Source organism: Castanea sativa, chromosome 8 (genome assembly GCF_040712315.1).
Source record: "Castanea sativa cultivar Marrone di Chiusa Pesio chromosome 8, ASM4071231v1".
NCBI lineage: Eukaryota > Viridiplantae > Streptophyta > Magnoliopsida > Fagales > Fagaceae > Castanea > Castanea sativa.
Genome location: NC_134020.1, coordinates 24,083,764 through 24,098,365, shown reverse-complemented (window position 1 = coordinate 24,098,365; position 14,602 = coordinate 24,083,764). Strand labels below are relative to the sequence as shown.

General features: G+C 38.3%; 1 protein-coding gene across 1 annotated transcript; it reads left to right on the top strand.

Moving 5' to 3' along the window:
- Positions 1–2,855: 2,855 nt before the first annotated feature.
- Positions 2,856–3,458, top strand: LOC142606051 (uncharacterized). The gene has a single exon (XM_075777460.1). It carries the CDS (start codon positions 2,856–2,858, stop codon positions 3,456–3,458), a length of 603 nt encoding a protein of 200 aa, XP_075633575.1.
- Positions 3,459–14,602: the final 11,144 nt, after the last annotated feature.

The following is a 14,602-nucleotide window of genomic DNA, read 5'->3' as shown; positions in this document are numbered from 1 at the left end:
TATTATTTTACTATATTGTCAGACACGTCAGTATTTTCTGTTAATTGAGTGACGATAAGGACTTAAATATCATGCGTTAATTGGTTTAAGGACTAAAAATGGTAAAATGAAAATGTAAAAACCAAAATAAAAAAAAAAGTCAAAATATAAAGACTAAAAATACATTTACACCTAAAATAAATAAATTGAGATAATATACATTAAATTATTAATTTGTGTAATAATTAATAATAATTGATAAATAAAAATTTACATAAAAAAAAAATATTAATTTGAGTGGAGTATAGAAAGGTGTGGCCCGTGTGGGTGGGTTAAGGGAGTTTGTAGCCGCGTGGATGGGGGCTTGAAATTGTTTTCCACCTTTTTAGATTATAAAATGTCATATACTCAATAACTGCACTGTGTCTGTGCAGTGCTAAGTCCTATCATTCTATCAATGATCAAAGCTTTTGTGCAATGTGCATTATTACGGTGCAGTGGTAGCTGTGGAGTGTAATAAGGCTTGTGCAGTGTGCGTTGTCACTGTACAGTGGCAGCAATGCTGTGACAGTGTAAGAGCAAAACCGCGTGTTGTCTTTGTCCTGTCAATCAAATAGATTAAAAAATGTAACTTAAAATGAATGGCTGAGCTTATAGGCAAAGATCAAAAATCAAGATGAGATAAAGAAAGAAATTAAGTATGTTGTAAGTGCTTCTCGTTCTCTGAACGTGGATGCAAGCCAAGTGCTTCTCGTTCTCTGAACGTGGAAGCAAGTCAGGTCTTGCTTTTTGCAAGTAGTTTTGTAGTCTCTCCTGTGAGACTCTCTGTTATTTGTTTTTTTTTCCATTACTCTCCCCATCTTGCAACAATACAACTAACCCCTGCCGTCCCTCAATCTCACTGTACCCTCTCATTATGGCCGACGAACTAGAAGAGATATAGAAAAAACTAACCATTACTGAAGACGAAGAAGAGGGAATCTCCCTTGGAAATGATAGTACACAGGCTGCTCAAGAACTGGGAAAAAATTGTCTTCTCATGCACATCCTTACCCAACGAAGCATCAACATTGAAGCACTCAGGAAAACGATGAGAATGATATGGAAACCGAATAAGGGAGTCCTAATCTCAGATATTGAAGAAGACCTGTTCCTGGTTGAGTTTGGAGACAAGAAAGACAAGCAAAAAGTGCTTGACATGTCCCCTTGGAGCTACGAAAAAAACCTGGTTCTGCTCCAAGACTTTGATGGCGAGTCAGTGCCGAAAGATATCAAGCTCATCTGGTCTCCTTTCTGGGTCCAGATTTTCAACCTCCCCCTCAAAAGTAGAACTAGAGAAACCGGTTGGAGTATAGGATGTCACTTAGGCGAGGTCATGAATGTTGATGTGCCAGAAAAAGGAGTTCAATGGGGGCGGTGCCTGCGAGTAAGAATCAAGATAAATGTAACAAAAAAGCTTGTCAGTGGAAAAAAGATCAACTTTGGAGATAACGACCACCGATGGGTCTTCTTCAAATATGAGAGATTACCAAACTTTTGCTACATCTGCGGCAAGATCGGCCATGGAGAAAAGGAATGCACAGAGGGTATCTCACCAAAAGGAAGTGGAAACGAGGGTGCGTACCAATATGGAGCATGGCTCAGAGGCGAACCGGGCAAGAGATCACTAAACAACCCGGAACACCTTCACAGCCACGCCTCCGATCAACCTTCATCGGAGCTCAGGCACACCCACAAGCTGCAAGGAAGGACGGAATACCCACACAAAGGAGATGGAGTTCGCGACACCCACGTGAGGCGCGTGGTTGGCGAGAAAGCCAGAACTGACGTGACAGGGACATGTCCTATGCCTCTGACCGCTCAAGTTGGATCAGGACAAGCGGAAAAGCCGGCCTTGAGCAGCGAACCTGACTTGCCAGAATGCTTTACCATCTCTTCTAACCTTAAAATGGATATTGCCAACCTTGGGAAGCCCATTCCCTCCGTCCTAGGTGTGACAGATGACCCTGCAGAGGAAGAAGCACAGCGGCGGATAGAGATAAGTGAAAAAGGAAAAAGTGTTGTGATAAAAGGTGAAGAGATGCTGCCTAAAGACCTTGAGATTGGAAAAAGTCAACATAACACTTGGACTCAAGAGGATGGGCCCACGGCCATGATTTATGACACCAATATGGGCTGGATTGATGAACCGCCTGGGCCAGTAACTAGACATTGGAGGCGTATTACTAGGCCCATTGAAAACACAAGCTCAATGAAAACTCCAAGCATCATTGTGGATAAAAAAAGAGTCGGCCCAACTCCAATCCAAGAATTAGAGCCGAACTCCATAATAATACAACGTAAGAAAAGTAAGAAGGTGGCGACGCAGAATGAGGAAGAACAGTCTAATATGGATGGCGGTTTGGCGGAGGTTGCAATGAGTATTATATCTTGGAACTGCCGAGGGCTTGGGATCCCTCGGTCAGTTCGAGCCCTCACCAGACTGGTCAGGGCAGAAGCTCCTCTTTTGATCTTCCTCGTGGAGACAAAAGCCAAGGTTTCTCACATATCTAGACTTCAAACTAAACTTGATTACACGCAGGGAATCATTGTTCCGAGTGATGGAAAAAGTGGAGGTCTCGCTCTACTTTGGAAGGAAGGCACTAATGTTTGGACGCACAAATACTCAAACTCTCATATTGATGTAGTCGTCACAAATACCACGTCACACAGGCGTTGGAGAGCTACGGTTTCTACGGCCATCAGGATACTCAAAAGAGACACGTCTTGGAAGCTACTAGAATGCATCCACTCACGGCTAAGCCTACCTGGTTAGTATTCGAGAGACTTCAATGAAATAACTCATGTTGAAGAAAAATGTGGGTGGGCGGGGCGAAATGCGAGATCAAATGTTGGCCTTTCGGAACGCTCTTGATGCATGTGATCTCCAAGACTTGGGCTTTAGCGGCTCAAACTACACGTGGTGTAACGGCGAGTTTGGCTCGCAACGAACTCTTATACGTCTTGATAGAATGGTGGCTAACGCAGTGGATGAACTGTTTCGGGGTGCAATGGTTTATCACAAGTCCATGGCTGCCTACGATCATTGTGCCCTCGTCCTACACACGAAAACTAAGCGGCTCCAACGTAAAAAGAAGCCCCGGTTCCGCTTTGAGTCCATGTGGCTTAGGGACCGGGGGTGTAGGGAGGTTGTTGAGCTCGCTTGGGACGCCACCAACCCATACGGAGATCTAACAATGCGCGGGGACCGAATCAAGAACTGTCAAAATCAACTTCGTTGGTGGAACACGAATGTATTTGGTCATGTTAATAAGCAGCTTCAACAGAAACAGGAACAACTTCAGCACCTTGAATCTCTGAACACTTTGCATGACTTCGCAGAGAATATTGCACTACTTCGTAAGGAAATTAATGATCTGCTTGACAAGGAGAATGACATGTGGTGGCAAAGATCCGAGTTTATGGATGCAACGGGGTGATCGCAACACCAAATTCTTCCATTCCACGGCCCCGCCAACGGAGACGGAGAAAAATGCCATCTTAGGACTACAAGATGATCACGGAAATTAGAGCTGGAGAGTGATGAGGATATCGAAAAAATTGTCCTAAATTACTACCAAAGCATCTACCAATCTGACATGCCCTCTTGCTTTGATTCCGTGGTGCAAGCTATAGAGCCCAAAGTGACACCGGAAATGAATGCCCGGTCGACCAAGGAATTCCACCCCGACGAAGTGCGGATTGCACTCCAACAAATGCACCCACTCAAATCTCCGGGCCGGACGGTATGCCACCCATTTTTATCGAAGTTTTGGAATATTGTTGGTCCTAATGTTCTTATTTGTGTCCTTAATATTTTAAACTCTGGTGTTATGCCCCCTGACATCAATGCCACCCATATATGCCTTATTCCAAAACGAAACAATCCTCAAAAAGTCACGGATTACCGCCCTATAAGTCTCACTAATGTGCTTTCTAGGATCGTTTCCAAGGTATTGGCAAATCGGCTTAAGAAGATTCTGCCCCATATCATAAGCATGTCTCAGAGTGCATTTCTACCAGACAGGTTAATCACCGACAACGTCCTTGTTGCATTTGAAACAATGCATTGCATTAACCAACGTAGGAAAGGAAAGGAGGGCCTCATGGCAATCAAACTTGACATGAGTAAGGCCTTTGACCGCGTTGAGTGGCCTTGTCTGGAAAAGATCATGGTGAAGTTGGGCTTCCATGACCGCTGGATAAATCTGAAGATGATGTGCATACAAAGTGTCTCATACTCTGTGTTGTTGAATGGGGAGCCTAAGGGCCTGATCCGGCCAACACGTGGTATCCGGCAAGGCGATCCCATATCGCCGTACCTCTTCTTACTATGCGGGGAAGGTCTGCCATGTTAAAGCAAGCGAGAGAACGGGGGAAGCATCGATGGTGTCTCGGTATGTCGGCGAGCCCCACGGATTTCTCACTTACTATTCGCGATGACGGCCTTGTTTTTTGCAAGGCCAACATGGCGAGTGCTCCAACATTTGGCAAATCCTCGGGAATATGAAATGGCGTCGGGGCAGAAAATGAACAGGGACAAAACGTCCTTGTTTTTTAGCAAAAACACGCCTTCGGAAATTCAAGACTCCATCAAAGAATTATTTGGAGCTCAGATCATTAGGCAGCACGAACAATATCTTGGGCTACCTTCCTTAATTGGCAAAGGGAAGAAGAAAGCATTTAACAAAATTAAGGACCAAGTGGGGAAGAGGATCGCCGGATGGAAGGGGAAGTTCGTCCAACGCTGGTAGAGAAACACTCATAAAGGCAGTGGCCCAGGCCACACCAACATACTCCATGAGCTGTTTTAAGCTTCCAGACTCATTATGTAAGGAGCTTGGGGCCATGATTAGCCGGTTTTGGTGGGAACAAAAAAAGGAGGAGAGGAAAATTCCGTGGATAGCATGGGATAAATTATGCAAGCCTAAGGCAGATGGAGGAATGGGATTCAAGGATTTAAAAGCATTTAACCTATCTCTACTTGCAAAACAGGGGTGGCGTCTAATGCATAACCAAAATACGCTCTTTCACCAGGTTTTCAAAGCCAAGTATTTTGCGAACTCCACTTTTCTTGAAGCTAAATTAGGGAGGCATCCCTCCTTTGCATGGAGAAGCATTATGGCAGCCAAACATGTTGTGGCTGAAGGTACCAGATGGAACGTTGTCAATGGCATCAAGATCAATTTATGGGATGATAAATGGCTACCAACGCCTACCCACTTCAAGCCTGTGAGCCCAAGGAAGAATCTACAGCAAGGAAACCAAGTATCAAGCTTGATTGATCCGAGCTTGCGCACCTGGAGGGAAGATATTATACGTAATACTTTCCTCCCACATGAGGCAGAGGTTATCCTCAGCATCCCCCTCAGCTCCTTCCCCATTGAAGACAAACAGGTTTGGTCAGCCACTACCAATGGCTTATTCTCGGTCCGTAGTGCATACCGAATTGCTCAACAACTCCAAGAAAGCGAAGACAGAGGCCAAGGCTCAGATAATATAGTAATGGCAGGCCTTTGGAAGACCATTTGGAACCTTAAATGCCCATGTAAATTACGAAGCTTTGCATGGCGGGCATGCAAGAATATTCTTCCTACCAAGACTCGCCTCAGGGACCGCCACGTGCAAGTTGACGTGGAATACGACATGTGCGAAGGAACAGAGACACCGGGACATGTATTCTGGGGGTGCGGCCTGGCCATGGAAGTATGGACGATCCTCGGTATTAAGCCACCCAATACCTCCTGGGAGCCGAAGGATTTTTGTGACTTACTCTGGCTGTTTAAAGAGCGATACCAAAATGCCGACTGGGAAATTCTTGTTGCAGCGGCATGGGGCATATGGAATAATAGAAAATGATGTCCGGCACGATGGTTCCTCTAAAACAGCATTAGTCTTGGTCGCAAATGCTCGCAGGTACATGGAGGAGTTTAGGCAAGCAGCAGCCGCCGTCATTGCTCCACGGCGCGAGCCTATACGGGAGCGGTGGAAGCCTCCACCCGCCGGATGGTACAAGGTAAACATAGATGGTGCAACGTTTAAAGACGTAGGGCATTGTGGGCTGGGAGTAATAGTTCGGAATGATGAAGGAGAGATCATGGGTGCAATGTCGAAGAGGATTCATTTCCCTCTGGGAGCGTTAGAAGCTAAAGCCAAGGTAGCGGAGTGTGGTGTGCTTTTTGCATGGGAGCTGGGGCTTAGAGAAGTCATTATTGAAGGGGATTCACAGGTGGTCATTCATGCCCCGTCTACGAGCAACTTTGCCCTTATCAATCCGGCGGCTCATATCGGGGACTAAGACATGGTTGCCAAATTTCGGATCTGGAAGGCGCGTTTTGCACGAAGGAGCAACAAAGCAGCTCATTTGATGGCTAGACATGCTAAGGAAATTGAAGATTGTATTATTTGGGTGGAGGACACTCCCCCTTTTATTGTATCTGAAATTAACTCTGATGTAATTTCTCTGGGTTCTACCCAAGTTTAATGAAATTTGCAAACTTCCAATCAAAAAAAAAAAAAAAAAAGATGAGATAAAGAAATGAAGGGTAAAATATATATGGAGAGGCAGAGGGATAGAAAGATAAGATAGTTTTTCTTTTCATTTAAAAATTTATAATTTTTATTTTAGTATATTTCAAGATAATTAAGTTATATTATTAATGAATTTTTTTAATATTAATTGTTATTTTAGTAGCCTTAAAATAAAAAATTGTTATTTTAGTATATTTCAAGAATGAGTTAATAAATTTGTCTCTTAAAATTTAATTTTATTAGCTGAAATTTAATTATATTTATTTTTTCTCTTTTTAATCTTTTGTATTTTAGGATATAATGAGACTTTTTTAATGTATTTTATTGATTAATAAAAATACATTTTTTTTTTGTAATTAAAATATATTGATAAATATTATATATAGATATATCATCTATATATAATTTTTTTTTGAAGTAGGACCCTCTTTTTTTTGGAGCCTGAGTCGATTGCATCTATTGTTTCAGCAGCCTCGCTTTGATCTGATATGGAAGAAGAAAATCCTTTCATTCTTTGATCAAAACTGCCAATCTTGAAATGAGACGAGTTGGGCATAAGTCATAGTGGAGGGAAACATATAACTATTTAGTTGTAATATGAAGAAATGACATTTGTTATGATAAATGGGGTAAAGGGTGTATGAAGCATGAATAACATAAATTGTGAAGCGCAACAAATGTTAACAAAATCTCAGATTTCCAATTCCATGATTAAAAAATAAAAAGTAAAAAGAAAAGAACAATCAACGCTTTCTTTAGAAATACAATAAGTTAATGAACAATCAGCATTACTCAAATGATATGCTCGATTGAAATGCTTTTCCACAACTCAAAGGAACATTGTTGAATTTGAAGAGAGAGGAAAAGGCTAGCAGGAAGTATAGTAGTGATTGCAAGGCTCGAAAGTGTTGAAAAAGGATATAAGGCTAGGGCTATCCAGTGACCCGAAAAATCTGACCCGCCTGACCCGAAGGTCCACCGGCGGCTCCGAATGCAAGTCTTGGCCGGTTATGGGTCCTGTTTTAAGAATAATCAATTATTTGATACAAGTTTCAGATTATAAAGTAATTAACTTGAATAATCCGAACCGACCGGTACTTGGGTAACGTAAATCAATCTTCCACTCTTACTCACATGCTCTGGTTATTGGGTAACATATAGCAGAGAACTGGGAAACCAATCTCAACAGCCTTTTTTGGCACAAGTTTCCAATTTCAAATCTAACTGTTTAAACCAAATCAAGATTCAAAATCTATGGTTAAAATTACACTCTACAAACTCATTTGAGTCATATCAGTGATTCAGAGCAAAGGTACCAAATTATAAATCAACCATTAAAATCAAAATTAATAAGACAATCCAACGGTCACAATTAGAGATCAATTTTTTTTATTAGATATCTCAATCTCATATCTCTCAGACGTTCTCTCTCTCTTTCTAATCTCTTCACCCGTTCCATACGAAATCTTTATCACTCTTTAGTCTTCAAACTTCAATCTTTAAAGGCTTTAAGCTTTGGTCTTCTCACTCTCACCAATGAACAAACCACACTCTCAAACTCTCAATTCTCACTTCGTCTCTCTCTACTCCAAGGTCCAAATCCTAGCTTCTCACTACAAGTTCATACCTAGCCGCCGCCGCCACTAGCACCCACTCCTTTCTTTGTCGCCACAATCACCCACTCCTCTCCCTGCTACTGATCATATGGGTTGAACTGTTGAAGATATCACCCTTTCCTCAAGGTAAATATTCTCCTTTTCTCATTTTTTTTTTCCAGTCTCTCATTGATTTTATTTGTTATGAAAATCTACTGTTAAAAACAAATAAACCCAAAATTTTATAATTTGAAACCTTAACTAACAAGAATTGAAACCTTAACCATTTTACTTTTGTTCTTTGTTCATTTGTTTGATTAATTTTGTTCCTATTTTATTTTTATTCAGGAATTAAAAGTTGTACAGGTAGGGTTTTCAATCTTCAAATTCGAAACTCAAAAACTCACGGTTTTTTTAAGGTATAATTTTTGTTTCCCTTGGTTTTTTGTGTTCAAAATTGGGATTTTGTTCTTTTCTTGTTAGAGTTCATGCATGTTACTTATGCTGTTGTAGATGTTGTTGTCGTTTTGTTGTTGTTGTATAATAAATTTTGAGCATCAATGTTTCTGCTTTTATTATTTAGTAAAATTTTATTTGTTATGATTTATGAAAATCTACTGTTAAAAATCAAATAAATTTAAAGTTTTATAATTTGAAACATTAACTAAAAAAAATTGAAACCCTAACCATTTTACTTTTATTTTTTGTTCATTTGTTTGATTAATTCTATTTCTATTTCAATTTTATTCAGGAATTGAAAGTTGTCTATGTGGGGTTTCAGTCTTCAAATTCAAAACTCCAACACCCACGGTTTCTTTAAGGTATGATTTTTGTTTTCCTTTGTGTTTTGTGCTAAAAATTGGGATTTTGTTCTTTTTTTGTTAGAGTTTATGAATGATAATTGTAGGGATGAAGGGCCTAGATAAGGATATTCAGCCATGGGCGCACCCGAGGATGTCAAATAGCTCGAGGATAGATAAGTACTAGCGAAGATAGATTATTGAGCCAAGGAAGAGGTCGAGTCACAATAAACAAGTGATGTTGTTTGAGGAGCAACCCCTCCTCGGCTAGTAGAGTAGAGGCCTGAAGTTCGACCACCCATCAAGCACTAGGCAGTAGGTAGCCCTGCTTGGGAGGATAAGCATTAGAAAGAGATGAGTCAACAGGGAATTGAGAAATATCTGTAGGGCATTGAATACTCTACATCTAACCTCCTGACCGCATTAATGTAGAGTGATACCTGAATAGTAGCTTTTAGCCTTACAACTACCCCATAGAGACTTCAGGAAGGTGCTAATGAGACAAGTATCAAGAAGATTAGCAATCTGATCAACATGTGGAAGGCTGGGATGAAAGAAGAGAAGGACATATAAAAGGAAAGAACTCCATGACAGAAAAAAGGAGGGCATCTGAGATTAAGAGGGGAAAAAAAACACTGTATAACTGAAAAATTGAATATTTGTATAAGTCCAAAAGAAATATATAAGAACATACCTTCCTCGGACCTGACTAAGGAACATTTTTCTATATCCAAACTGTTTTTCTTGTTTATTCTGACGCTAACTAGCCTATCACCTAACTTATTGAATGTTCAGTATTAGGCACACTCTCTAATAAATTCATTATTTTTTGCTCATTGGGTCATTGCCTAAATCGCTTAGGTTGTGGACTGAATCTGGTCCTTACAATACTTATGTTGTTGTTAATTTGCTAATTTTGTTTAATAAATTTTTAGCACCATGTTTCTGCTTTTATTATTTAATAAAATTTCAAGCATCATGTTGTTTGTTTATGGGTTCTGTTTAGTTTTATGTAGGATAATGTTTTATGTTTTATGTTAAAGTTTTTTTGTTTTATGTAGGATACTATTATTTGGATTCAAGCATCAAAGTTTTTCTTTTTTGGTTTATGTGATTATTATTATTAATTGTTCTTGTTATTTTTGTTTGCTAATATTTATATTTGATTTTTTTTAGGTCTTGGAATCCTCTATTTCTACACAAGCTGATGGTTCTACTGCTACACAAGTTGTTGGTTTTACTGCCACCTAAGTTGATGGTGTTACTGCCACCCCAGAGGTTGTTGAGTTGCCCCTAGTTCCACCTAGCAAAGTGAGTAAGACTAGTACTAGTAATAGTAGGAAAAAGTCTTTAGTTTGGAATCATTTTGAAAAAGTAAAGGTAGAAGAGGGTGTCACTAAGGCTATATGTAATTATTGTCAAAAATCATCTCATGCTGACAGTAAGAGTTGTGGTACTAGTAATTTGTTAGTTCATGTGACAAATTGTCCCAAGAACCCTAATAGAGAAGAAGTTAAAGGGCAAAAAACCTTAGCTTTTGAACCTAAAAATGATGGAGATGAAGAGTTCCAACTTGTGTCAACAACCTTTATTGTTGAGGCTTCTCGAAAGTTACTTGCTGAAATGATTATAATTGATGAGTTGCCTTTTAGGTGTGTTGAAAATGATGGGTTTAAGAAATATGTAACTACCTTACAACCACTCCGTTTAAATGATATTCCATCTCGTCAAATTGTGGCTAGAGATGTGATTGAAATTTATAATAATGAGAGAGAGAGAGAGAGAGAGAGAGAGAGAGAGAAGCTAAGGAAATTCTTGAAGGGTTGTAGGGTGCGTCTTACTACGGACACATGGACTTTTATTCAAAATTTGAATTATATGTGTCTCACATGTCACTTTATTGATGATGCTTGGAAATTGCATAAGAGAATTTTAAATTTTTGTCAAGTTAAAGACTACAAGGAGGAGACTATAGGTAGAAAGATTGAGATGTCTTTGCTTGAGTGGGGTATTGATGGCATATTCACTTTGATAGTAAATAATGCTAGCTCCAATATAACCACAATTAAGTTTTTGAAAAAAGTAACAAAAGATTGGAATGGGACAGTTTTAGAAAATGAGTTCATGCACATGAGGTGTTGTGCCCATATCCTTAATCTCATTGTAGGGGAGGGTTTGAAAGAAATTGATGTATTTGTTGCTAAGGTGCGTGAGGCTGTGAGGTACGTGAAGACCTCACCCAATAGAAATAAAAATTTTAGGAGTTTTATGGAGAGGTTAGGTATGGAGTCCAAGAGTCTTCTTTGTCTAGATGTACCTACTAGGTAGAACTCAACTTACCTCATGTTAGAAACTGCTGAAAAATTTGAGAAAATGTTCCTTAGAATGGACTTTGAAGATGATGATTATTCGTCGTACTTTAGAACCATGGAAGATAGTGGTGGTTTAGAATCTCCTTGTATGAGTGATTTCCAAAATTGTAGGGCATTTGTGACTTTCTTGAGGCTTTTTTACAATGCAACAAAGAAGTTCTCTGGCTTTTTGTATGTTATTTCAAATGCCTTCTTTGATGAGATCTTTGTTATTCAGGCGAGTATTTCTCATATAGTTAAATCCCAAAATACTCTCTTGAAAAACACAGCCACAAACATGCAAACTAAATTTGAGAAGTATTGGGGGGAAAGTGATAAAATTATCATCTTTTGTATGCAATTGTGGTTCTTGATCCACAAAAAAAAATTGAGATTTTTAAAGTTTTCTTTTTTCTAAAATTTATAGGAATGCAGTGGAGAATGTGATGGTTGATAAGGTGAAAGATCTTTTGATAAAGTTGTATAATTTTCATTGTTTTGTTCATTCCCGAAATGTGCAAAAACAAAGTGGGAGTGAGAGGACACAAATGAAAGGTGATGCTAGTGATCCATATGTGATGGTTCACTCTCGATATAAGCTTTTCTTGGAAGCTGGGCAATCTGTAGGTTGTAGTAATGAGGTTGAAAAGTATTTAACTGAAAATTGTAATGGTAGAAAAGATGTGAATTTTGAGATGTTAGGGTGGTGGAATTCTAGTAGGTACCAACTGTTGTCCAAAGTGGCTAAGGATGTGCTGGCTGTACCAGTTTCTATTGTTGTATCTGAGTCAGTATTTAGCACCGAATGCCGCATTGTTGATCAATTTCGAAGTTCTCTCACTCCTCTAATGGTCCAAAACCTTGTATGTGCACATAATTGGCTTCAAGCCACAGTTCTGATTTCTCATCGTTAATCAAGTTATGAGGTTGAGGCATTGGAGGAGGAATTTAATGATTTAGGTAATATGTTTAAATTCTGAAGCTTATTGTCTATTAATTCTTATTGAATGTCTTATGTATTCAAACAAAATTTAATCTATTGTATTTATTTCATTTTCTTTTCTAGTTTTAAATCAACAATCATCATCAAGTGCATCAACAAGTACCAGCTCAATATTGGGTGCAAACGACCTTTAATTAATATTGAAGATTGATAATTGACTTGGTATGTTACTGCCTTTGGCCCCTTACTATTATAAACTTGCTGTATTTCTAGTTGGTCTTGTATTTGGTACTAATGTATTAGTTGTTAAATATTTTTTCGTCGTTGGAGGAATCATTTATTTTGTAAAGGAGGCAGCTTTTTGGGAAAATTTCGGACCACATTGCTTTCTAACAACACTACCCTTAATGCTTATAGAAAAGAAATCTTAGTCAATAGGTTTTCTTTTCTATGAGTTAAAGACTTATTAGCTAGGGTATTTGTCATGCAATGCTTTGGAAAAACTATTTTTTGGAAATATTTGTGGTATTTCATAATTGTAATTAATTATATTGCTGGGAACATTGTATAGCTAGCAAGCTTACTGACTTGTGGTTTACTGCCTTAAAAACTTGCAATAATCTAATTGTCTTCTTTGCCTATATGGCTTACTTAGTATATATCCATTTATATATATATATATATATATATATATATATATAGAAATATTGCAGTATAAATTTGTTGCTTATGCTTGCTATGGTTGACTTATTTTTGTTGGAAATAATACTTGTTGTGTGATTGGCAGGTTTAACATAGATGCTAAGATTGGCTTTTATGCCTCTAGGTTTCTCTTGAATATATATGACTTGCATTGAGCTACTAGCTTATTGCCAGGTGCTTGTATTGTGTGGATGTTTAACAAATCACAGGTGGTCAAAATAGGCATGTTTGTGTGTTGTGTTTTGCTATTTTGTCAAGGTTATACATTCTATTTTGTGGTAGTCAATGTGTGGCTATTTAACAAGTCACAAGTGGTAAAAATAGGATTTTGAGTGTTCTTAGTTGTATTGTACTATTTTGTCCAGGTTTTACAATATATCTTGCTGTGTTTATTTTGTGGTTAATGTGAGGATGTTTATTTTGTGTTGTGGTGAGGTATTTTGTCCTGGATGTTAAATGTGTGGATGCTTAGCAGACGTGGTAAAAATAGGCTTATTTTGTGTCTTGTGGTGAGGTATTTTGTCCAAGATGTTTATGTCTTGAAGGCCCAATAGATTTATAAGTAAAGTAATTGCCTTAATTTAAGTTTATCTTGAAGGCCCTTTTTTTTTCCAAAATAAAAGTAAAAGCGAGGTCCAAACTGTTTTACATGGAAAATTCAAAAAAATGACATTCAAGTAATTTATAAAACTGTCAAACTCCTTAATTTGGGCTAAAAAGGCTGAAAAAAATTGAACTAAAATAAATTTTATAGAAGTCCAAAAATTGGCTCAATCTATGGCCCAAACCCGCCTAACCAACAACTCCGACCTGACTATTCGGTCGAATACGGGTCTAAGATCCAATCACCCAACCCAATCGGATCAAGTTTGGTTCAGGCCTAAACCTGAACCAGTCCGACCCGTGGATAGGCCTATACGAGGCCATAAAAGCTAGATGATACACATAGAGAGAAAATCAAACCCCTCTAGAATTAGGAGCTGCATTTAAACCACATTATCCCCAACCACCCCACACAGACACACACAAAAATAGCCACTGTAATGCCACCACCCTACCCATATATAAAACCAACAAAATTAAAAGTTTATTGAAATGTTATTAAGTGTGGTAGGATGTATTAAATTTAAAGTAAAATGCTTATATGACAATCTCTCATTGGATGGTATAAAACATGGGCTTTACACCTCATCCTTACCAAAGTTGAACTCTAGAATATAAAGTATAATTATAGTAATATAGATATAATAATAGAGAATGAAAGCATAAATTAAGCAAAAGATGTAAAAATAATTTAAAACAATAAATTCTTATTTAAAAGGAAATCTGTATTAAATGCCTTTATTGAAACAAATAGATGAACATCATCCTTCTTTATAGATACAAGATTAACAAGTTATAATACAAATTCTGTAGAGGGGAAATATTAAAGGGAGAAGGGCTTTCTTGGTTTCAAGAGGGAAAGAGAGGAATTGGAGGATACTTTTCAATGAATAGTTTAAAATTTTCATAAATAGTGACACATTTGTTTTATTAAGCAGGCCTTGCCATAGGTGCTTCATTCCTATCTTTCTTCTTGCAATCATAAGAGTCATTAGCTATTTATTTTCATTCTGTCCTTGGCTGTGTATCTTCATTCTGTCCGTCTCTAATGAATAGCAA

Coding starts and splice junctions, on each gene's coding strand:
- LOC142606051 (XM_075777460.1), top strand. CDS start 2,856: ATGCGAGATCAAATGTTGGCCTTTCGGAACGCTCTTGATGCATGTGAT.